Source organism: Xenopus laevis, chromosome 6L (assembly GCF_017654675.1).
Source record: "Xenopus laevis strain J_2021 chromosome 6L, Xenopus_laevis_v10.1, whole genome shotgun sequence".
Taxonomy (NCBI): domain Eukaryota; kingdom Metazoa; phylum Chordata; class Amphibia; order Anura; family Pipidae; genus Xenopus; species Xenopus laevis.
Genome location: NC_054381.1, coordinates 101,617,813 through 101,641,905, shown reverse-complemented (window position 1 = coordinate 101,641,905; position 24,093 = coordinate 101,617,813). Strand labels below are relative to the sequence as shown.

The 24,093-nt window shown below is 38.4% G+C and overlaps 1 protein-coding gene across 2 annotated transcripts; it reads left to right on the top strand.

The window, feature by feature from the left end:
- The first annotated feature begins 516 nt into the window (after positions 1–516).
- Positions 517–23,596, top strand: LOC108718535 (phosphatidylinositol-glycan-specific phospholipase D-like). Of its 2 annotated transcripts, XM_041566319.1 has the most exons (25): positions 518–727; positions 2,621–2,676; positions 3,520–3,598; positions 5,502–5,599; positions 6,179–6,289; positions 8,024–8,072; positions 9,408–9,462; positions 9,727–9,834; positions 9,925–9,952; positions 10,047–10,186; positions 10,291–10,356; positions 11,657–11,786; positions 12,926–13,053; positions 13,498–13,684; positions 14,186–14,296; positions 14,461–14,535; positions 15,189–15,339; positions 16,005–16,146; positions 16,341–16,446; positions 17,504–17,597; positions 19,984–20,160; positions 20,626–20,783; positions 21,479–21,505; positions 21,595–21,645; positions 23,339–23,596. In XM_041566319.1, the coding sequence occupies exons 1-25, from the start codon at positions 637–639 to the stop codon at positions 23,417–23,419; spliced, it is 2,499 nt and encodes an 832-aa protein (XP_041422253.1). In that variant the 5' UTR covers positions 518–636; the 3' UTR covers positions 23,420–23,596. The 2 variants fall into 2 exon arrangements, with proteins under 2 accessions (XP_041422254.1, XP_041422253.1); XM_041566320.1 differs by lacking the exon at positions 21,479–21,505 and having other exon boundaries at positions 517–727.
- The last annotated feature ends 497 nt before the right edge of the window (positions 23,597–24,093 follow it).

Here is a 24,093-nt window from a genome sequence, read left to right as displayed (position 1 = left end):
AATTTGGACCCTAGCAACCAGATTGCTGAAATTGCAAACTGGAGAGCTGCTGAATTAAAAGCCAAATAACTAGAATACCACAAATAATAAAAAATGAAAACCAGTTGCAAATTGTCTCAGAATGTCACACACATCATACTAACTCAAAGGCGAACGACACCTTTAACTGAAAATTCTCAAGCATTGCCACATATTCTTAAGCTGCTTTATCACGATTGTCTATGAGAACTGTGCAATCTTTGAAAGCAGGACTGTGGCGGAATGATTTGTGGAGTCGGGGACAGGGCAGACGTGCTAAGAAGGGATCATGGTTGGCATCTCTTGATAAAAGCAAAATAGTTCATGTATTCAAAAAAGACTAGAGACTTAAAAAGAAATGATATATAAAATCAAGGTACAACAAGTACTCTTCCCATTGGCAGACAGGGGAAAGTGATTTTATTACTAAAAATCCTTTCAGTGACCTTTAGACTGCACACACACACACACACTACTTTTACTAAACTGGACAGTTTAACTAACGGTATCATTACCCTTGTGAGATAAGCACAACAAACAACAAAGGTTACAACTCCAAAATCCTACACTGTCTCAAACTCACACGGCAACACAAATTTTATAACTGGAATCACAACAATGTTCTTGTTCTGGAAAAGCACATTATTAATTACTTCTTTGCTTTGGTTGCAGGCTGCACCGTGCGGTATTTCAACACATATTGAGCTTGGTAAGTTCTTTATTGATATTAAAATGCATACTATACTTTATTGTGACGCTTTGACTGCATTGGGGTTATATTCTATAATAGAATACAAATCACCTGAATGTTTACCTGTTATTTACAAAGCAACTTTATTTATTATGCTGTGTAAAAAACTAGTGGGATAACACAAAACACATCACCATGCTTCGCGTGTAAAAAATGGCATAACATTTTTAAAGTAACTAAGCAATGTAAAACAACATCAGCAAATCTGCCATTCACATGGTGTAAAATTTCACACAGCTTGATAAATTCGCCATTTATTTTACACAGTTTTTTATACCATTTTGTCGTTGAATTTCATTTTGCACAGCATAATGAATATGCCCCTAAATGTACACCCTGTTGCAAGCCACTGTACTGTAGATGAGTAATGTATTTAGACAAGCGCTTCCCAAATTGTGAAGTTTTGAGTTGATGTTCAGTGCCCTATTTGGCCTAAACCCACACCTGATACTGAAAAAATGGATGTAGATTTCAGGTAAATGTGTGGTCTTATCTGGAAATATACTATAGGGCACTAACGGGTGAATTTTTGCCAGCGTCCACTTCACCAGGCGCGAATTCGCTACCAACGCTAATTCACTAATATGCAAGTTGCGTCCTAGGCGCCGAGTGCTGGTGACTTTTCTCCAGCATTACTTCAGCAGTGCGAGCATTTCATCTTGAAGATGCGCTAACATTCATTTGTGCCTAGCGAAAATTCAAAGTTTATTCAAATTCAAAATTTAAAGTTGTATGGACATCTTTATTATAAATTTTGGTACAAATGCTTGAAGTTACCATTTTTTATTACAAATGTCCAGGGAACCTTAATAAAGACAAGAGAGTTAATATTATGTCCTACACATGAGCCCACTGTAAAATGAATGTTACATGCAGCTAATCCCGCTTCAAAAAAGGAAAAGTCACCAGCGTTTTTTGGAACTTTAATGCATTTTCAGCAGACAGGAAATTATGTAAGTGACAGAAGATTGAGGAAGATCTAGCTTCTTTTTAGTACATCGCCTGGTCTGAGGTGGCGAAGTCAACTCTGGCGAAAGAGGTAACTTTCTGTAAAATCCTGTAGAATACTGAATTTGCGGAGTAATGACCTTTCGCTAGAGCGAACAGTCGCGTGGCGAGAGATAGTGAACAAATGCTAGCGACGGTCTTTTTCACTAATGAATTGTCCTCTGGGCCTGTCAGTGAATTGGCAATGTCCCTGTGGATGCTAACGCTGGTGAAAAGTTGCTATCGTTAGCCACTTCGCCCTTTAGTGAATCTGCCCCTATGTATCAGGCTGTATGCAATCAATTGCAGTATTGGCTAAAAATAATAATAAGACCAACGAACTAGAGAAGTAGGACTTTCAAAATGTATTTTAAAGGCTTGCATAATAATAATCAATTATGAGCAATGCTTTAAAGTATGGTAAGGAATTAGTTATGTGTGGGTTGAAATGAAACCCACGGTGACCTGTGGGTTAACCACCACTTGGGGGGGGGGTTGGTTTGGAATTTTATGAACCATTGCAGGTTAGAATTGGATGCAGGTCAGACTGGGGAAATACACTGCTCCCAGAGTTTCCCTGTCTTGGAACCTGAGCGTGCAAAGAAGTAGCATACAGAGTGAGAAGATACGGGTATGGATTGGACATGAGTCCTACAACGGCAACATTCCTGTAAGGAAGGTCCCATGACTAAAGCATTTCAGAATTATATTGATACATGATTAATATTTCAAAAATAAACACTGTTTGAAATTATGTTTTTGTTCTAAAGTTTATAAATAAATAATGTTTTTTATTTGATCTTATTATTGTATTTAATGACATAACCAATGTAACAGTTATATACAAATGTGTTATTCCTACAGCTCACAGAGCACTGGAGTTCTTCGACCAGATAGAGGGAAATGTTAATTACAGAGAGGTACTAGAAATGTTTGCTGCTTCTTTTCAGATAAATCTTTTTGTATTTAAGACAAACCCATAAATGTGTTTTCTAACATTTGTATACATTACTCATGGCTAAAGGGAAACTTTAATGACTTAAGTGTACTTTCTTATTCATTTGATACTGTAGATAGAACACATGGGCAATATTGATATTGGAACGGTTTTGTTTATGTTATTTTTTTACATTTTAGCAAAACAGAAAATGGACCCAAGTGGTGTCAAACGTATATATATATATATATATATATATATATATATATATATATATATATATATATATATACTGAAATTACTTTCCATATTGGTACACCATCTTATAATTCTTGATGATTTGAACTATAGCTGTTTCAAACTATTTTTATATATCTCTCAGCTTCTTACATGTGGGTAGCAGAAATGAAAAAATAAAACACTAAAATAAATGTACTTAAGCTGATAATTTTTGCCCAGCCCTACTGAATCAGAGCTGTCAATTAGATCTTTGTGTTCAGATAACTGATCAGTCAATGTTGCCTACAGCTACAGTAGCAAACTTTGCACCTTTCTTTTAATTAATCCCTAAACTCATGGCACATGGGGCTTTTATGAAGACACCCTAATAGGAAAAGCACTAACTATAATGGACACCAATGGTGCCAATGCTAACATTATTAATCCCAAGCAATCCTCACAGAGCAAATGTTTGAAATAGCCATCGGTCGCCCATTTAAGGAATGCAAAGTGTTTTGTGCTATGGGTTCGTTTGTGTTAAACATTTGTTATAACACAGCATCCTGACTATGGTAAATACTATGCTTTTCTTGTATCTTTTTTGTAGTTATTACAAAAACATCCTGAGGCATACCAAGCAGGTAGTGTGTACCCTGATGCTTTTTACCAGGGTATATGTGAGCAAGGTAAGAGATGATATCAAAACTTTTTATGACTGCAAGTTTTAGGTGTGTTTTGTTATCAAGTACAGCCTGAACAACTACTTGTGATCAGCCATTCTGTCTGTTTGGCCTATGTTGCCATTGTCCTGTCAATCTGACAGTAACTTATTTGCATGTGTCAAATTTTGTGAAAGTAAAACCAGCAATATAAAATAAACACCCTATATACCATCCTAGTTTAAAAGTGTTGTTCTTTGATATGCTGAATATAAATTTTATGGCCACAGCCTCATTGCACCCCTGCTTAATAGTTTAATTATTAGGGTCAGGGCACACGCTCAGATTCAGGGAGATTAGTCACCCGGCGACAAATCTCCTCTTCTGGGTGACTAATCTCCCTGAACTGCCTCGCACTGGCTAGAATGTAAATTGCTGGCACTGGGAGCACTTCGTTTTACGAAGTCGCCCCCCGTTTCCTCGTGAGGCAACTTCGGAAAACAAATCGGATAGAATGTAAATCGCCGGTGGGAGGCAGTTTGGGGAGATTAGTCGCCCCGAAGAAGAGGAGATTTGTCACCGGACGACTAATCTCCCGAATCTGAGCGTGTGCCCTGACCCTTAAGCTGGCCATAGACGCAAAGATCTGATCGTACGAATCGAGGATTCGTACGATTTTCGGAACGTGTGTGGAGAGTCCTGACATTTTTCGTCCGGCGGAGATTGGTCGTTTGGTCGATCGGACAGGTTAGAAAATTTCTGTCGGCTACCGATAATATCTCTGCGTGTATTGCCGATCGTACGATTTTCAGTGGGAGACTGTCACTAGCTTTGGTTGCACATAGATATCTTACGATTGCTGTCAGGGGCAGAACATTGCTGATCTGTTCTTTAACCAATCTGACTGGTAAGACTTTGATCTGAATGGTTAGTGGCGGGTCGGGAGATGGGAAAGTCAGATCGTACGGTGATTCGTACGATCGGATCTTTGCATCTATGGTCAGCTTTAGTGGTGAGCACAACTTTCCCTTTTTTGCTATATTTTATACAGGAGCAGTGGCCAGCTCCATGTTGTAGCTCCCACCCCAGCTATAGTCAGGTGATCCAAGTAGTGGCCAATAAAAGGGCAACCATGTTTGGGAGTTTTGACCTTGAAAGCAACAAGTAAAGATGGCCATACATATCGATATCCGCTCATTTGGTGATTTTGCCAAATGAGTGAATCTTTCCCTTATATGCCCACCTTGAGTTGGGCGATATCGGGCTTATCCAATCAGTGGGCCCTAGGGCCCAATGATCAGATCATAACGGGCGACTGGATCACGGGGCCACGTCAACGAACAGATGCAGTCAGCGATCTGACAGGATTTTTACCCCTGCACGATCTCTCGGATATCGATCGGGGAAGCCCGTCGGAGAGCACCACACATGGACCAATAAGCTGCCGACTCGGTCTGTCTGCAGCTTTTATCAGTCTGTGTATGGCCACCTTTAGTTGCAGGTAAAATTTAGTCCCTGTGTAAAATGTATAATGAAGCGATAGATTTCTTAGTGAATTAGATGAAAGTTGAGTGTAGGACTGGCCAGACCAGGGATGACTTTGACATAGTTGGCCAACTTAAATATATTGCAATATATGGACAAACAAACCCTGTTTTGTTTAAATGGGAAGGCATTGTTTTTAGTAGATTAATGTACAAATTGTCTTAATGTCCTTGTATATATATTGATAATGGGCTAGTACATAGGACCAGTTGTTTTGTCTGTTGGAAATTGTCCTTGGTTTGGGTCCACTGCAATGCAAAATAGAAATAACCAATAAACGGATTTACCTGAGAGTAAGCAGAGTTTACAGTACTAATAAAAATAGAATATATTCTTTAAATATGTTTAAATATTTAAATTTCCTGTTTTGATATTATCTGTAAAGGAAAATACCATGATGTATCTGAAGATTCACATTGGACACCTTTTCTCAAGACTAGCATTAATTACATCCGAGAAGTCTATCCACAGCCATGGGACAAGGTAAAGATTACTTTCTGAAAAAATTCTCCACCTTTGAAGGGGTTGTTCACTTTTAAAATAACTTTTAGTATGATGGAGAGAATAATATTATGAGACAATTTGCAATTGGTTTAAATTTTTTATTATTTGTGATTTTTGATTTATTTTGCTTTTTATTCAGTATTTTTGCAATCTGGTTGCTAAGGTCAAAATTACCATAGCAACCATGCATTTATATGAATAAGAGATTGTGATATGAGTAGGAGAGGGCGTGAATAGAAAAATTTGAAATAAAAAGTAGCAATAACTATACATTTGTTGCCTCAGGGAGCATTTAATTTTTGAAAGCTGGAAAGAGTTTTTATAGATCAAAAACTATAAAAAATAAAGGCCAATTGAAAAGTTGCTCAGAATTTGCAATTCCAAGGTGAACCACCCCTCTGCACAGTCAGCGGAAGCCCCCAAAAAGGTGCAATAAAAGTAAGATAACAACTCAACAGTTTGTAAACTATAATAGGCCCACTATCATCTTTTGTCTTTCCAACAAATAACCTGTAGTAATAGTAGTAATGGTCATATCACATATTTACTTTTTAACAGAGTGCACAGAGACTGGTGGCCTTCCTGTTTGGTATTGCATCCCATATGGTATCGGATGTGAGCTGGCATAGTTTGAATATCGACCAAGGATTTCTTAAGGCCATGGGGGAAGTATGTATTTAAAGTCCCTGCTAAAATGTTTTAGTTTTGTGTACAGACAGATTAAATTTGCTTTAAAAACCACTAAGTAATATGTCAACTATGTATGTGTTCTCTAACTTTTATTCCAAATAGATGTTTTGTTATAAAGAAACATTCTGTACGGGTTGTATTAAAAACAAATTGGAAGATATATGCATATTTCCCTAAAATGAATAGATGCCATAGATGCACAGATAATATCATACAAAAATTTTTTCGTACAATATTCGGTGCGTGTATGGTGGAAAAAGAGCCGACCGAAATCGGCAGAAGACTTGGATATCGGTCGGCTTGTCAATCGGGCTGGACGGAAAGTTTTGATCAGGTGCCTTTGAAGGCACCCAAACATCGGCCATTGTTAGTGGTGAATCGTCAGCTACAGGTAGCATTCTATTGCTTCTACCTGTATATCTACCTGTTTATCTGACGATTCTGCTCTACACGTGTTTGTTGAAACGAATGATCGTTCTTGGAAAGATCTTTTCGAAGAAAGAACGTAATTGTTATGTCTATGGTCACCTTTAGTTGTTGTCACATATAACCTCAGAGGACGGAAGCAGGCCTGAACTGAGGTTCAAAACAGGCCCTGGCATTTCAGGTACACAGAGGCCCAAACAGGCCACACAGCAGCCCAAACAGCCCCCACCAGCCCAATATATAGTGACTGTCTATGGCAATTTACAGCAGCCCCTCTGGCATTTGCCGGAACCCACAGATTACAATTTCTTTGTTGGCCCAGCTCCTCAGTGATTCCTTTTATTATCAGAGGGGTGCACGCCACATCATGTGTTCACCTTCACATGCTTTTTCAGAACGAATACAAGGAATTGACAGCACTCCCAATTATAGTATAAAACCGACTTTATTCTTTCATGTATATCATGGCAGGAGCCAAATATATCAACCCACAGATTGCCAGTCCGGGCCTGGACGGAAGTTGCTGAAGAAAAGGCAACCGAGGACTAAAGGCTTCAGTGTTGGTGAAACCCTGATTAGATTCTAAAAAATCATACAAAAAAATCATAAAATATATAATTTAAACCTCACTCTGATGCCCTGATTTTTGCCACCATATACACATTGTCTAATAAGAGAGCATTTCCATCTGGTCTTCTAAGAAACAGCAAGTCTTAATACAGAGGTAATAGGGCTAGTTCATATAAACTACTTTCACTCAGGGGCACATTTACTTAGCGTCAAAGTAAAATCCTTCGACTTCAAATATCAAAGTCGAAGGATTTACCACATTTCCTTAGTTCGTACGATCAAAGGAAAAATCATTCGATCGAACGATTACATACTTCGAATCGAACGGTTCTAAGGATTTTAATCCATCGATCGAACGATTTTCCTTCGATCAAAAAAAGCTAGGAAAGCCTATGGGGACTTTCCCCATAGGCTAACATTAATGCTCTGTAGGTTTTAGGTGGCGAAGTAGGGGGTCGAAGTTTTTTTTAGAGACAGTACTTCGACTATCGAATGGTCGAATAGTCGAACGATTTTTAGTTCGAATTTTTCGATTCGAAGTCGAAGTCGTAGTTGAAGGTCGAAGTAGACAATTCGATGGTCAAAGTAGCCAAAAAAATACAAAGTATCTTTTATTCTATTCCTTCACTCGAGCTAAGTAAATGTGCCCCTCAGTGTCAAATAGGGTAAACATTTAAGCAATCAGTTCTGAAATATTGATGAATGTTTTCTTTGAAGGTTGATTTCTATGGCTCCTATGCTGAAGCTCATCAAACTGGAGATTTTGGTAAACATAATTCTTGCTTCATATAAATTGTATAATGTATTTTTCAGATACTGTTTAAAGGAGAAGGAAAATCTTCTTCCGCTTGGGGGTGCCAAATGTTAATCACCCCCAACCCCAAGTGATTGTATTTACTTATCTGAAACCCGGGGCGGTGCTCCTATCAACAGAAAACTGCACCGGCAGCGAGAAGTCGAACTGTAACTAAAAAGTCAGCTATTTCGTTCTACTGCACATGTGTCTGCCCCGGAATATTTGAAGAAAGAAGAAGCCGGATTGCTCCGTGGAGCTCCGTGGTGCTCCGTGGAATAAACCTGGGCCCATGCAGTTTTCTGCTGATAGGAGCACCGGCCCAGGGTTTCAGGTAAGTAAATACAATCACTTGGGGGTGCCTAACATGTGGCACCCCCAAGTGAAAGAAGCCATTCCTTCTCCTTTAAGAGTAGACGTGCTCTGTAATAGACACATGCCCTTTTGACCTCTCTGTTTATTCAACCTCTACTGTCCTGCTGATGCTAGTGATGGTGACATGCAAAGAGTTTATACTAATACATAACTAATATACACATAATACATTTCTCAAAATAATATAATTAATTAATAATATAATTAACTTTATAGCTTTTGCACACTGATCAAATACTGACAGGGCTTTCTTTAGGTCCAGTGTTGCCCATGGCAGACATTGCTGTTGTACTGTGCATGTGACGAATGCAGAGAATGAAGTTACCTCCCCCTCAGCTCTACCGCCATTTTTAGCTGCAAGTACAGGTATGAGACCTGTTATCCAGAATGCTCAGGACCTGGGGTTTTCCAGATAATGGGTCTTTCCATAATCTGGATCTTAATACCTTAAGTCTTCTAAGAAATCATCTAAACATTAAATAAACCAAATATGATTGTTTTGCCGCCATTAAGGATTAATTATATCTTAGTTTGGATCAAGTACAAGCTACTGTTTTATTATTACAGAGAAGTTTAAATAAAGTTAAAAGAAAAAATAGATAAAATGGAGTCTATGGGAGATGGCGTTCCCATAATTTACAGCTTTCTGTATAACTGATGCCATACCTGTATCCAGCAGCGAGCTGGATTTTTTTATTTTTGCCAAATAAGCACTTAAAGGCCAGTACCCCCTACAGTTGTCTGAAAGCAATGCCCTTGCACTTTTACCACTGTGTAGAGAAGAAGATAATGGTAATTGAAACATTTTGTATTTTTCAGCCCTACCCTCAAGGTCTCTTTCACAGAGAATTGCAAAGTACCCTCAATGAGCCTGCAACATTTTGCATGTTGGCCTTGGCGTCCTGTGAAACTTTTTTTGTTTTATTTTTTCAGGTGGTGATGTACTCAGCCGTTATGAACTTACCTTTGACTATCTAGAAGCCAAATGGTGAGATTTTAGTTTAGAAAGTGGCATACCTAAAGTTACTGTGCCCCACAGTGAAATAATTTAAGGCCCATAAATAATACATTTTTCATACCCTTCTTATACCTTCTTAGCCCCTCCCAGCAGTCTCAAAGTCTGCTGCTTGTGAAGCCCCTTAATTTAGATAATATCATCATTGTCCTTCTCTGTAAGTATGTTATCTTGTAAAAGATCTTCATAAGGCTGTTCAGTGTTCTACTGGTATTATAATACTGACCATCACATTAGGTACATTCCAGTGAAGGACCTCTTTAACATCTACAACCTCTATTATGGCAAAACCGTCATAGAAGAGAACACAATTACTCACTGCACGTACATACTCTTCCTGGAAATGTGAGTTGAATGCATTTCAATAAATTGTATCCTGGAGTAAAAATTGACAAGCACATGTTTTTACTATAGTATCTTCTTCTTCATGATTAGGTATGGCGAATCCCTTGGTATTGATAAGGTAATATGCCCTGCTTTGTTGGATGTTTGTTTGGTTTAACCAAAAAGTTGTCCGGATTATTACTGATAGAAACTTTATATTATTGGTTCCGTAGCTTCACTCAACATATGCAAGCAAATCTCCTTTCTTGGTGGAGAGATTCCAGGAATATTTTCTTGGTGGCGTTGATGACATGGCTTATTGGTCTACAAACATATTCCATTTGATCAGTTTCATGTTAGATAATGGTACTAGGTGAGTGGGGATTTCAGGGAAGTGTGTTTTGAGTGATAAAGTATTAAATGTTTTTAGCATTGTCTTAACCATTTCATAAGAACTTGTTATTGTTTGCTTCTTAGTGACTGCTACTTACCTGAAAACCCTATTTTCATACAATGTAATACCGAGAGGAGGGAAAAGAACATGTGAGTAAACGTTATCTCCTGCATTATTCTTTACATTTCACCTATTTCTCATATATGCTACATACACACTGCCAACCTTAAGATCTAGTTTAAAAATTTTTATTAACTGCATAAAGCAGACATAGTTACATAGTTACATAGTTAAATTGGGTTGAAAAAAGACAAAGTCCATCAAGTTCAACCCCTCCAAATGAAAACCCAGCATCCATACATACACCTATACATATACCTATACTAACTATAGAGCTTAGTATCACAATAGCCTTTGATATTATGTCTGTCCAAAAAATCATCCAAGCCATTCTTAAAGGCATTAACTGAATCAGCCATCACAACATCACCCAGCAGTGCATTCCACAACCTCACTGTCCTGACTGTGAAGAACCCCCTACGTTGCTTCAAATGAAAGTTCTTTTCTTCTAGTCTAAAGGGGTGGCCTCTGGTACGGTGATCCACTTTATGGGTAAAAAGGTCCCCTGCCATTTGTCTATAATGTCCTCTAATGTACTTGTAAAGTGTAATCATGTCCCCTCACAAGCGCCTTTTTTCCAGAGAAAACAACCCCAACCTTGACAGTCTACCCTCATAATTTAAGTCTTCCGTTCCTCTAACCAATTTAGTTGCACGTCTCTGCACTCTCTCCAGCTCATTTATATCCCTCTTAAGGACTGGAGTCCAAAACTGCACTGCATACTCCAGATGAGGCCTTACCAGGGACCTATAAAGAGGCATAATTATGTTTTCATCCCTTGAGTTAATGCCCTTTTTTATGCGAGACAGAACTTTATTTGCTTTAGTAGCCACAGAATGACACTGCCCAGAATTAGACAACGTGTTATCTACAAAGACCCCTAGATCCTTCTCATTTAAGGAGACTCCCAACACACTGCCATTTAGTGTATAACTTGCATTTATATTATTTTTGCCAAAGTGCATAACCTTGCATTTATCAACAGTGAACCTTATTTTCCAGTTTGCTGCCCAGTTTTCCAGTTTAGACAAATCACTCTGCAAAGTGGCAGCATCCTGCATGGAACCTATATAGTTCTGCACAATTTAGTATCATCTGCAAAAATAGAAACAGTGCTTTCAATGCCCACCTCCAGGTCATTAATAAACAAGTTGAAAAGCAAGGGACCTAGTACAGAGCCCTGCGGTACTCCACTAACAACACTGGTCCAATTAGAAAATGTTCCATGTCCCATGGAAAGGGACATGCCATACTGTAGTTTTTAAAAACCAAGGTAAATATCTAATGCTAAGACCCTGAAGTTTAAACTCCAAAAGTCTATTTTTGCAGAAAATTAAGAAAACATTGGCAAAAAAATGAATTTGATGGAGATTTTACTCCCTCGGTCATGAGAGCAGATGGAGCTGATAACATCACTGTGGACTCAGGAGTTGTCTTTCAGATGAATTCTTGGGCAAAGGTAAATCTCCACAATGCAGATTATATTCAGACACCAAAACAAACATTATTGGGCAGATTTCTGAAAATTTGAACCATGGAATCATGATGGATTCACAGTGCTACTTTAAGCAGTTGAATATAAATCTTTCAGCAGCAGTATTGAACTATAACACCCTAACAAACTGAAAGTTTGCCAAAAAAACAAGCCTTACACTAATTGTAATGTAATGCAAGTCTATAGATGTGAAGCTCCTTTTCTGTGCTACTTCTATTTAAAGTAAAGATGACTTTGTAAATCTGACCCTAGTGGTATTTTATTATCAAGTGGCAACCATCATTACTGCTCAGTGCTTAAAATAGGTAATAAATAAGCTCTTAATATTTCTGAGTTTAGAAAGATTTAAATGTATATTGGACAGTGAAGACCCTTCAGTCTCCAGCACACCAGGTGATTTAATCTATGCCCTGTCCTGCTCTTAGAGAAAACCATGGCATATAAAATACATTGCATTTACTGTCATTGCTTACTGTTCCAAAGAATAGGAAACATACTGCCTATGGTAGAGGCTAGAAATGACAGGCAGGGAGTGAAAGGGAAAGCTCATTTCAGCTTATGTTTATAGTATTTACAAAGGGTTTTTTCAATATATGTTATGTAATATGAATTTAAAAATTAAAGGAGAAGGAAGAAGGCATTTTATTGCCAATAGATTAGCTGCAATAGTGCAAGCTAGAATGCTGTATTTATTCTGTAGAATGTTTTACCATACCTGAGTAAAAAGCTCTAGAAACTCTCTGTTTGTCCAGGATACAGCACCTTGGGTCACTAAAAAAGCTTAAAGTATGCAGTATTAATGTGGTGTGACATCACTTCTCGCCCTGCTCTGGGCTCAGATTACAGTAGAGAAGGGAGGGGAGGGGGGAGAGGAGCAAACTGAGCATGCTCTTGCCCAGGGCAAGGAGGTTTAAGCTGAAGGCAGGAAGTCTGATACAGAAGCCCATGTGTACACAATAGAAGGAAAGAAATGCTGTGTTTCTTTTGACAGGGGACTCAGAGCAGCACCACTTTGGGGGTTTACTGGTATATTTAGATGGACCTTTCTGATAAGGCTTACTTAGTTTTAACCTTTCCTTCTCCTTTAAATTTCATTTCTGCAGGGCTCTGTGCTGTTTGTGAGCAAGGCTATGGATGCAATGAATATGAATTTTGCTGGCCAGTATCTAAACCATATTACCAGCCCTTCCACCTCCTACTTCGTCAGTTCACCTTATGCAAGACTTGGATGGTTTGTGTCTTATATTTGTCTATACAACATGAGAATCAAATTAAAGTCAGCTTGATTAGTAAAGGTGAACTGTGGCTACACTTTCTTCCATTGGTTAATTAAACACATTTCAATACAGTTTTAATGTCATGACTTTATAGTAGCATATTGCACCAGTGTATAAGTGAACCCTGTTACTTTTATTATGATGTAAATTTAACTATTCAATGGATATTTTCAGTCTTTCACTCTGTAGTTTATACACGTAAAAGCGAAATATAGCTAGTCCAGCTGTCCCACAGGTGCTCCGTCCATACACCTTTATGTACCAATGTATAAGTTCAAAACAGAGGACAAAAGGACAATATGCAGGATAACTGCCAATGTGCAATTTTATTGCTATCCACACGGATATTTTCAGTGGTAGAGATAACACACTGAACTAGTGTTTTCTTTCCTGCAAAGGGCTATGGTCACAGCAGATCTAAATGGTGATGGACATGGGGATTTGGTAGTTGGAGCTCCAGGATACAGCACCTTGGGTCATGTTCAAATAGGTCGTGTCTTCATTGTTTATGGATCAGCAAGTGGACTTCCACCTGCCAAAATGGACCTAGACAAAGATGCAGATGTAGTGCTTGAAGGCTACGAGGTGAGAGTGTACACAAGTGTTATTTACTGTGCAAATTATAAGAAGGGTAAGAGCAAATTTGCAGTTTCAAATATATTTTTATAAAATATCCCAGAGTTTTCATGGAAACTACCATGAAAAAACTTTGTAAAGTTACTCTTTTTTTATGTTTTTGACCCAGAATTTATAGTATGGGGTCACTAAAAAAGCTTAAAGTATCAGTTACTAAGAATTGAATCCAATTCCACTATAAAAGATGCTCACTCATCATAAAGAATCCAAAGAGCCAGTTGAGCTCCAATAGGGTTTAAAGATAGTTAATCCCACAAGCACAATAATGAGATCTCAGTAATATTACCATCACTGTATATGACCAAGTTGCACACCGTACAGCTGTTTGGACACCCGGCTAAGGGCTGAATAATCTTAACTACTGGACAAACCACCTGTGTGTTATCAGCTTTATTCACCAAATGATTAATTTATCAAATATTTTATCTGTGCACCTATTTTTCTCTTTAGAACTCTGGCAGGTTTGGATCTTCTTTGGCAGTACTGGATTTTAACCTTGATGGACACCTGGACGTGGCAGTGGGAGCTCCTTCTGTGGGGTCCCAATATCTCAGATACACAGTAAGATGCAATGCAATGCAGTGATACCTCATACAGACTTATACAGTGTGTAGAAGACAACCTTTAGTACCTACACTATTTATATTTGATCAGTACAATATTAACTAAAATAGCAAGTTCAAAAAGAAAAATGTGATTTTTATAATATTTCTATTTTTTTCTAGGGTTCTGTATATGTGTTTTATGGATCAGGAGGTGCAGATTTGTCTTCTCAACCAAATGTGACCATAACATGCATGGTGAGCTGATCATCCATCCTCCCACCCTACATCTCTCTCTCTCTCTCTCTCTCTCTCTCTCTCTCTCTTTCTCTCCATCCCCACCCTCCATCTCTCCCTCCCTCCATCCATCTCCCTCCCTCCCTCCCTCCCTCCCTCCATCTCTCTCCCATCATCCCGTACACTTCAGTTTTGGAAAAAAAAAACTATAAAGAATAAAAGATGGAAAGCAACTGAAAAGAGTCTATTTCTGGTGAACAATCTGAAAACAACTGAATGAAAAAAAATGTTTTGGGAAGGTTAAAAACCCCTTTAAGCTCTGCAAGGGTCTGTCTCTTGCCCGATCTTACATTACATTTATTTGTGCATTTTCAATGCATTTTTTATGTGCATTAATCAAAGAAAAATAAAAAATTTAAATCCAAAGAAAAAGATTTTTTAAACTTAATTTTATATGCAACATTCAAATTACATATAGGATCTTAACATCATGTGTTCAGGTATATCTGAACACAGCTTTATGATGAATTACCCTTTGAATGAACTTTGTATATGATGTAGACTTTACGTGGATTTTCTGTGACTGGTCTTTTAAAATATTTGATTAATTATTATAGTTTTTGCACTATGCTTTGCTATGATCATGGTATTCTCATTTTAGTTTATTTTTACAGTTCACATATTGTAACCTTGGCTGGACCCTCCTAGCAGCTGATATGAATAAAGACAGAAAGAAAGACCTTGTAATTGGCACACCATATGCTCCAGGTGGAGGAAAGCAAAGAGGTTTAGTGGCTGCATTTCTTTCAAGTACCAGTAGAAAAGGTAATATATAAGAAGGATGTATTTTGTGTATGTAGCAGTATTATCTGTGACAACTCAGTTTGTAAACTACTCTTCTACTAATTACTAACTTACCTCTCTCTCAGTCTCTTTATTCAAACATACTGTATTCTTGTACAAATATGACAGAGACATAGACTAATGCCACATGGGGTGCCTTTCACCTGTGAAAGGAAACAGTTATGAGTCTTTTTCAGTCTGAAAATATTCTGTAGAGTAGTTCTGGGGTTTCTCATACAAGTGAAAGAGAAGGATTTGTCAGATGGTGCTTTTCAGTCAAGCATATTTTGAACAGCAAGACCTACGCCACATAAACAACATATAGTTGATTTGTCGTAGGAAAAATACAGTTGTTTGGCACACACCACAACAAATACAAATTAATTGCAGACTGCTCTGATGTTGTGCATTGCACTCTATCGGATAATAGTACAACCCAAGATCACCTTGGATGAACAAGTCCAGTTGCTTTAGATTAATATAACTTCTATAAAATACTATATACTGCATAGGGCAAGAGATGGTCCAAAGTGACATCTCAGGCCATGTAATATTCTGGTCTAGCCTTATGCCAGGGTGATAAATATGCTAAGACAAGTCAGGGTAACATGAATTCTCAATTTGACTAGCTTTACATTTCAACACAGGTAGGTTGTCTGTAGAAGAAGCAGAATGGAGTATAGTTGGAGAGCAGGATTATGGTTGGTTTGGTTATTCTCTACACAATCACATCTTTAAGAATCAAACTTTGCTGTTGGTTGGAAGTCCCACATGGAGTACCTGCAAGAGGTTTGCCACCTTTCTTTACATATTGTTATCATCCAGTAAAATACAAAGGTGTTAGTATCTATTCAAGAGAAAAAAGTGTTTAGGATAATAGTCACATAAGCAGAACAAACAACATTTAAAGCAAGAGCCAATGCTGATGTCTTTGTGAAGTCCAAAACAATTTATTACCCTTAATTATCTGATTTTTTTTACAGTGTTAAAAACTGTCATACTCCATCAAGAGGAACCCAGAGTGTAGGAAAGGCATATGGTTTCTACCCCCCCGAAAAAGATGTGACTTTTGTTGTTCATGGAGACACAGTAAGCATAACATTTTGCTTTTCAGGGGCCTTTTGTGGTATTGATATGGTGGTGAAATAATATGTATCACCCACATAAACTACCACATCATAGGGCTCCTTTACATGTGGGGAAGGGTGCAAAACATTATGGGGCAGATTTACTAAAGGGCGAAGTGGCAAACGCCAAACAATTCGCCAGCGTTACTTCCCGCAGGGACATTGACAATTTACTAACGGGCTCAGGTGTAGGGCATTATAACAACTCTATTGTCTTTATTAAGGTTCCCTGGACATGTGTAATTAACAGTGGAAATGTAATGTATTTGCTGCAACATAAACATAAAGACGTCCATACAACATTAAATTTCCCGGCGTATGCAAATTAACTTCTAACCTAATAAGACATCTAGTGAAGTTGCGCTAGGCAGAAATGAACACTAGCGCATCTTTGCTTTGCTCGCATTGCCAAAATAATGCTAGCAAAAACTCGCCAGCGTTCAGCGCCCAACGACAAAACTGTGTATTTTAGTGAATCAGGGTTGTTTGACCGAATTTTCCCCTGGCGAAGTGTAGCGATGGGTGCGAAACGTTTGCTGGCGACTTTTCGCCAGTTACTGAATCCTGAAACCCTATGTTCTATGGACCAGAATGAATGGAGTGCAAAGACTTTGGCTTCCATGTTGAATAAAGAGCTGCCTACCAGTGCTATGGAGCCCTGTACTTGCTGCATGACTACAGCAGGTGTTTAGGTTTCCACTGGTAACGGTACTGGTGCAATATAGCACTTATGTTAACAAGAGTCCTCTTGACCTGGGATAAGTAAATGTGAGCTGAGATGTGACCTTAAATACCAGAGACCATCAGCAGTTGCAAAGTATATTCAGCAAGGTTTATCTGCCATGGTGCTATAAACCAGTGTTCCTCCACCCAAATGTTGCTGGTAATGTATCATACAACTTGCAGAAAGATATTCACAATATACATTACAATACCCTGTATCATTGAGTGCTGGTCATTGTGCAAGATTTAGGTATATAAACATACATTCAATAAACTTTTCTTTCAAACTGTTGCAGAAACAAAGCAAACTAGGCTCATCATTTGCTAGTGGAATTATCTCAGTCGGTGGAAGGCGTAAACACATTCTTCTCATTGGAAAACCTACACAAAGTATGTACAGTATTATACATGGGGTATCTGCAATATAAGCATTATGTACTCAATAACTGAAAACACAGGGAGATGTAAAACTATATGTGTGAAGGGATGCATGGATGGGAAACTATCCATCTGAACATTTCAGGTCTCTATAAAACAGTTCAAGCCAATGTTCCCTCTAAACTGTGCGCTTGTGCACACTCACACAAATTTTGAGGCCAGCACACACAACAAATTGTGAGAAATTTATGTGAAAGCACTAGATTTTGCATTTATTCAGACCTGCGCGCACAGTTTTTAAAAATGTGCACACAAAAGAATGTTTTTGCGCACATAGCGGAGAAGGAATTAGAGGGAACATTGGCACACACTGTGTCATGTGAATAAAACCTTTTCATGAAAAATATATTTTACTACAAGTATACGCCATTGTATAATCCCATTGTAATACTCGACTCCATCCACCTGACTCTGGTATAATGCAATGTGCTCACAGTCAAAGGACACACATACATGCTAGGTTACATCAGCCAATGAATGGACAGAGCTGTGTTATTGACTCCCACACTTCTTCCTGTTACAGCTAGAACCTGCATTATTTGTCAGTGAGTGACATACGATACAGATGATGTAAAAGGGCAATATATGCTGGAATCCATATGCCAATTTGATACCATTCTATAATAGCCATTCTTTAATATCTGTTTTTGCTTAGAATGTATAGTTGTCCTTTAAGGTAAACTAGTACAGTGTTGTTGAGAGAGACTAGGGGGTCTAGTTATTAACATTCACATTTATATAATTTTTTCCTAAATCAGTCTTTAAAAGTCAAAAAATTCAAGATTTATAAAATGTACGAAAAGCACGAAAACTCTTATACAAAAATCCTCACTCCTGCCCCATCCCCCACTCAGGAGCGTGTTCATTTGCAGGTTTCTGCTGAAACACTGGGGATTAGGCTCGCTGGAGTTTAAAGGCAGAGACAGACGAGAAGATTCTGAGAGATTAGTCGCCGGGTGACATATCGCCTCTTCTTCGGGAGACTTATCTGCCCGAACTGCCTCCAGGCCAGCTAGAATCTAAATTGCCGGCGGGATGGCACTCGGAGCGTTTTGTTTTCCGAAGCCGCCTGAAGTTTCCACATGAGGCAACTTCGGAAAACGAAGCGCTCCCAGTGCCACCCCGTCGGCGAATTGGGTTCTAGCTAGCCTGGAGGCAGTTCGGGCAGATAAATCTCCCAAAGAAGAGGTTATTTGTCGGAGGCAGTTCAGGGAGATTAGTCCCCAAATCTTCTCGTCTGTCTTTGCTCTTAAATAACTGTAAAAACTCCTGAGGGTTCCCAGGGCTTCAGAAAAAAATTAGAATGTGGCTGACCCTAAATCTTGTCACCCTAGGTCTGAACCTTTGTGGCCCACAAATCCAGGCCTGCGTTCTAAAGAAGTCAATGGGAGCTGCTCTGATCCTATTGGACCAACTTTTAGCTAATCAGACCTTTAGGATTTTTTTTGCTAGTAAATGGCAGAAAAACTAGCATTTTTAAAGGTTTTTGATGTATTCTTATTTTTTTCTGGCTCATTCAGCTTTTTTTTCCGTTCGTGCTTTCTATATTCTGATATTTTAATAAATTACGAGGCATTTGTGATTTTAGAGAAATAGAATTTAATCGTAATTTTAAAAAATTCTAAAACCACTAAAATTCAAATGTTGATAAATGGGCCTCCCTGTTTCTTTATAAGATTTAGGGGCCGATTCACTAAGGGTCGAATATTGAGGGTTAATTAACCCTCGATATTCGACTGGGAATTAAAATCCTTCGACTTCGAATATCGAAGTCGAAGGATTTAGCGCAGATAGTACGATCGAACAATCGAAGGATTATTCCTTCGATCGAACGATTAAATCCTTCGAATCGTTCGATTCGAAGGATTTTAATCCAACGATCGAAGGAATATCCTTCGATCAAAAAAACTTAGGAAAGCCTATGGGGACCTTCCCCATAGGCTAACATTGAGTTTGGTAGGTTTTAGATGGCGAACTAGGGGGTCGAAGTTTTTTTTAAAGAGACAGTACTTCGATTATCGAATGGTCGAATAGTCGAACGATTTTTAGTTCGAATCCTTTGATTCAAAGTCGTAGTCGAAGGTCGAAGTAGCCCTTTCGATGGTCGAAGTAGCCCAAAAAACACTTTGAAATTCGAAGTTTTTTTACTTCGAATCCTTCACTTGAAGTTAGTGAATCGGTCCCATACAGTATGATGGCTGAACTAGACTAGACTAGACTAGACACCAACTAGAAAAATAATAAAAAATGTGAACATGTATATACTTTTAACAGCTTTTTAAGGTGTTTGATGTCGGATATTATCCTGATTAACAGACTGTGATGTGGTTGTTTGCAGGTACCACCTACCAAGTTGCATTTCTATCTAGACAGTTGCACCACGCTGGGACTGCTTCAGTGTTTGAGCTGAAATCAAGGAGTTCATTATCTCCTCTGAGCACTCTGAGTGGAGACCGGGCATACGCTCGATTTGGGGCTAAGATTCATTTAAATGATCTGGACAATGATGGCCTTGGTATGAAGTGCTTCCCTCTGTGTGAAACTAGTAGTATAGTTTTGTGTTCCATTATTTACCCGGGGTGACTGTAATTACATAAGAAGTGTATATAGATTGTATGAATGTAGTTTCTAGCCATTGTTAATGCATGGAAAGATATACAAGGAATAAATGTAAAGTAGGATAAACACTTTCTAGGGAATATGTTATAATGTTAAACTGGTGATAATGGTACTGTACATCACTGCATGTAACAAAAATATCTGTGACTTTCACCCCAGGCCAGCATGCGCATCTCTTCTTTGACTATAGAACTGGTTTGGGATAACTTTCCTGCCCTGCCCAACTAGTTGACATATCCCATTGTTTGGTACAGTTAAATTCAGTATGTTTAAATGAATCACCCAGAAAGCACATAATTCTTATATACTTATGATGATGTGAGAATCTAGTTTACTCTTTGGTTAAATTTTCAATTCACAGATGAAATCATAGTGACATCACCTCTAAGAAATGATGGAACACTCACAATGCTTGGAACTGAGGCTGGACGGGTTTATATCTATAATGGCAATACTACTACTCCTGGCTCTCTGACAAAAAAATGCAAATCATGGGTTTCACCATGTCCTGAGGATTGGGTAAGACATGGCAGAATGTGGTATATCTACATATAACTGAATTTTAGCACTTTGGCTCCTTGATTAATCATCGCTTGTGAGACTTATGACAAATCTCAGGCATTTTACCAACAGTCCACCTAAAATGCACCATCAAAATGAGAATCCTTTGAAAATGCTAGAACAAGCATTTCTTCGGTCAAACCTCCCCAGATAAATGGGATTGATGCTGTCCTCGCTCTGACCGCCTGCATTACCAGCATTGCGATCTGAGGGCCCACGATCGGATGAGCCCAATATTGCCCACTTAAGATGGGCATATCAGAGCAAGAACCTGGTGACCTCCCCAAACAAGCAGATCTGCCCATGTATGGTGACCTTTAGATTTTCATTACTTGGAAACACCTTTGAGTTAACTTTTAGGGGCAAATATACTCAAGGGAGAATTGACTAACAATGTGAATTCTCCTCAAAGTAACAGAAGAGTATATCAATTGATATCTGTATGGAGCAGAGTACTAAGCTAATATGGTAAGATATTTGATGCAATAAATACAGGGGTGGAGCAAGAGCGCTCTGGAAGCTGACCCCACAGTCCAGTGCCTGCTTCCTCTATAGTTACACCACTGATTATACATTTGTCCATGTTACCATCTCTGCTTATAAGTAATATGTAAATGTACACTTCTTCTCATTGTGGATTTCCCCCCCCCCAGGCACAATACGTTCTTATATCTCCAGAGGTGAGTGTAATATATATATATATATTTATATTTCTTTTCAAATGCATGATATCTGTGAATTGTGAACTATAGATACTTTATATTTACAGGTAAAATCAAGATTTGGAAGCACAGTGATCACAATCAAGTCTGGTAACAAGGTGAGGAGGATGAGCAGTCCAGCTATGTTACATATATGTAGATTTCTGTTTCTTTTCTATTGCTTTGATGGTGTTGCACGTGGAGATGCACAGCAGTACATGCACAACATGGCAAACCTTAGTTTTCCTTTAATGAGCACTGTGTGTATTTCTAAGTAATATGCTCCTTCTTCTAAATTGTTTTATATTGTCCTGAACAGTACTTTCATTTACAATGGCAGGTTTGCAGTGAAGGGGGTATTTAGTATTCCCAGTATAATAGCCTGGCCTAACTCATGAGTTTTATTATATCTGCCCATGTACAGATACAAAAGTGCTACAGAATAGATGCATGTACAGGGCAGTCTGTTCATCAATCTCATATGAACACCCTACCTTGGGGAGGCGGGGTTAGAATGAAGAGTGTGTCAATTTGGTGGGTAATTCAGTTCTGAGTACCAGCTGCATTGCTACATCTCACAATTTGTTTCCATATGTCTTGGCCCATAACCATCTTTCTCATTTGCAAACAATCTCTCCTACTAGTTGTTTTTTGAATTACTTATATTAGATAAACCTCTCCTACAATTTATTTTATAGCTCACTATGCAGCCTCCTCTCTATCACTAATTGTTAAAGGGGTTGTTCACATTTGAGTTAACTTTTAGGGGCAAATATACTGAAGGGAGAAGTGCCTAACGTGGGCGAAAGAACTTTGCTGTTGAAGGCGATGAGCCACATTCAATTGTAAAAAGAATTTGGGAGCAACACAAGCATGAAAAAAGTTCCTTGGGGTGCCAAATAAAGGCTTTGGTTGGCTATTTAGTAGGTCCTTTATTGGCTGGCAGTCTAATGGAAGCTCTGTTTGACAGTACACCTGGTTTTTATACAACCAAAACTTGCCTCCAAGCCTGGAATTCAAAAATAAGCCCCTGCTTTGAGACCACTGGGAGCAACATCCAGTAGGTTGGTGAGCAACATGTTGCTCACGAGTCAATGGTTGGGGATCACTGCGATAGACTCTTGCGGTACTTTGCTCCCTAATGCCTGGTGAATTTGCGCTCTCGCGAATGGACGTAACTGCGCAAATTCACTAAGATGTGGATTTTACTGAACGTTACCTCTTCCAACAGACTTGTCTTCACCACCTTAGACCAGGCGAAGTGCAATAGAGTAGATAGGAGTTCCTCAAAATTGAAAATTTTTCCAAGTCCCTACAACGCTGGCGTCTCTTCCTTTTTCAGGGTGATAGGCTGAAAAATAGCGTACATTTTTTTGGGGGTAACTGGCTTCCCCCCTACATTTACTAACATATGGCACATAAACTATACAATGGGCTCATGTGTAGGGCAATATAACAACTTTTTTTTATTTTATTAAGGTTTCCCTGGCTTGTGTAGTGTAATGTATTGGCTGCAACATATACGTCCATTGAAATTTAACTTCCTGCAAATAAGCCAACGCTAGCACAACCTTGCTTTGCTTGCCAAATTAATGCTAGCGGAACTTCGCCATCGTTTGGCGCCCTGGACGCAACTTCGGATTTTAATGAATTAGCGTTGTCCTGTCGAATCTACGCAAAAACTATAAAAAATAAATAATGAAGACTAATTGAAGAGTTGTTTGCCACTGGACACTCTATAACATACTCAAAGTTAACTTAAAGGTGAGCACTAGATGGTATTTATTGAATGCACTCCTTATATCTTCGCAGAGTCAAGCTGTTATAGCCGCTGAAAGAAGCTCAATGAAAGCAAGACTTGGTGGTGCCCTCCACATTTACAATTTTGGATAACTTCCCACTTTGCCTGTGCATTGCATATATTCATGTGAATAGCTTTATTACTGCAATATATGGCCTTAGATCTCCAGTGTTAATCGTCTTTACATTTCAATCTGCCATTTATAGAATTATTTAAAGATCAATCATTCAAATACAGACAAAAAATAAAAAGGGACACACACAAATCAATCATTCGTATGTCTTTTCTAAACAGGACAGGTTCAGCAAAAGATAATATAGGCCTTTACTAAACATACTCAGGAAATTATTTGGTAGACAGGATTGACTAAAGTTTTATGAATTAATATTTGTAAAACATCCATGAATATTTAGCCAAGACAGGCTTTACTAATATACCAATTCAGTCTGTAGCTGGGCATAATCTCATGAATAAGGACTGCAAGTTCCATGGGTTGAATGTTGGGGCAAGTTATCATATTTGGAATTTATTTAGCAAATGATAACTTTGGCATCTAAAAGTTCATACAGAAGTCAATGGGAGTTGTCCTAGGCAAAATTCAAGCCATTTTTTTAAAATTTTGAGATTGTCAAGTTACCCCCCCAACTTTGAATTCACAAGTCCGAGTTTTTTGAGCTTAGAAACTCACAAATTCGAGGTATTCAAGTGTTTTTCCAAAATTGTATTCTATCATGTTTTTTATATTCTGATTCGTTTTAATAAATAA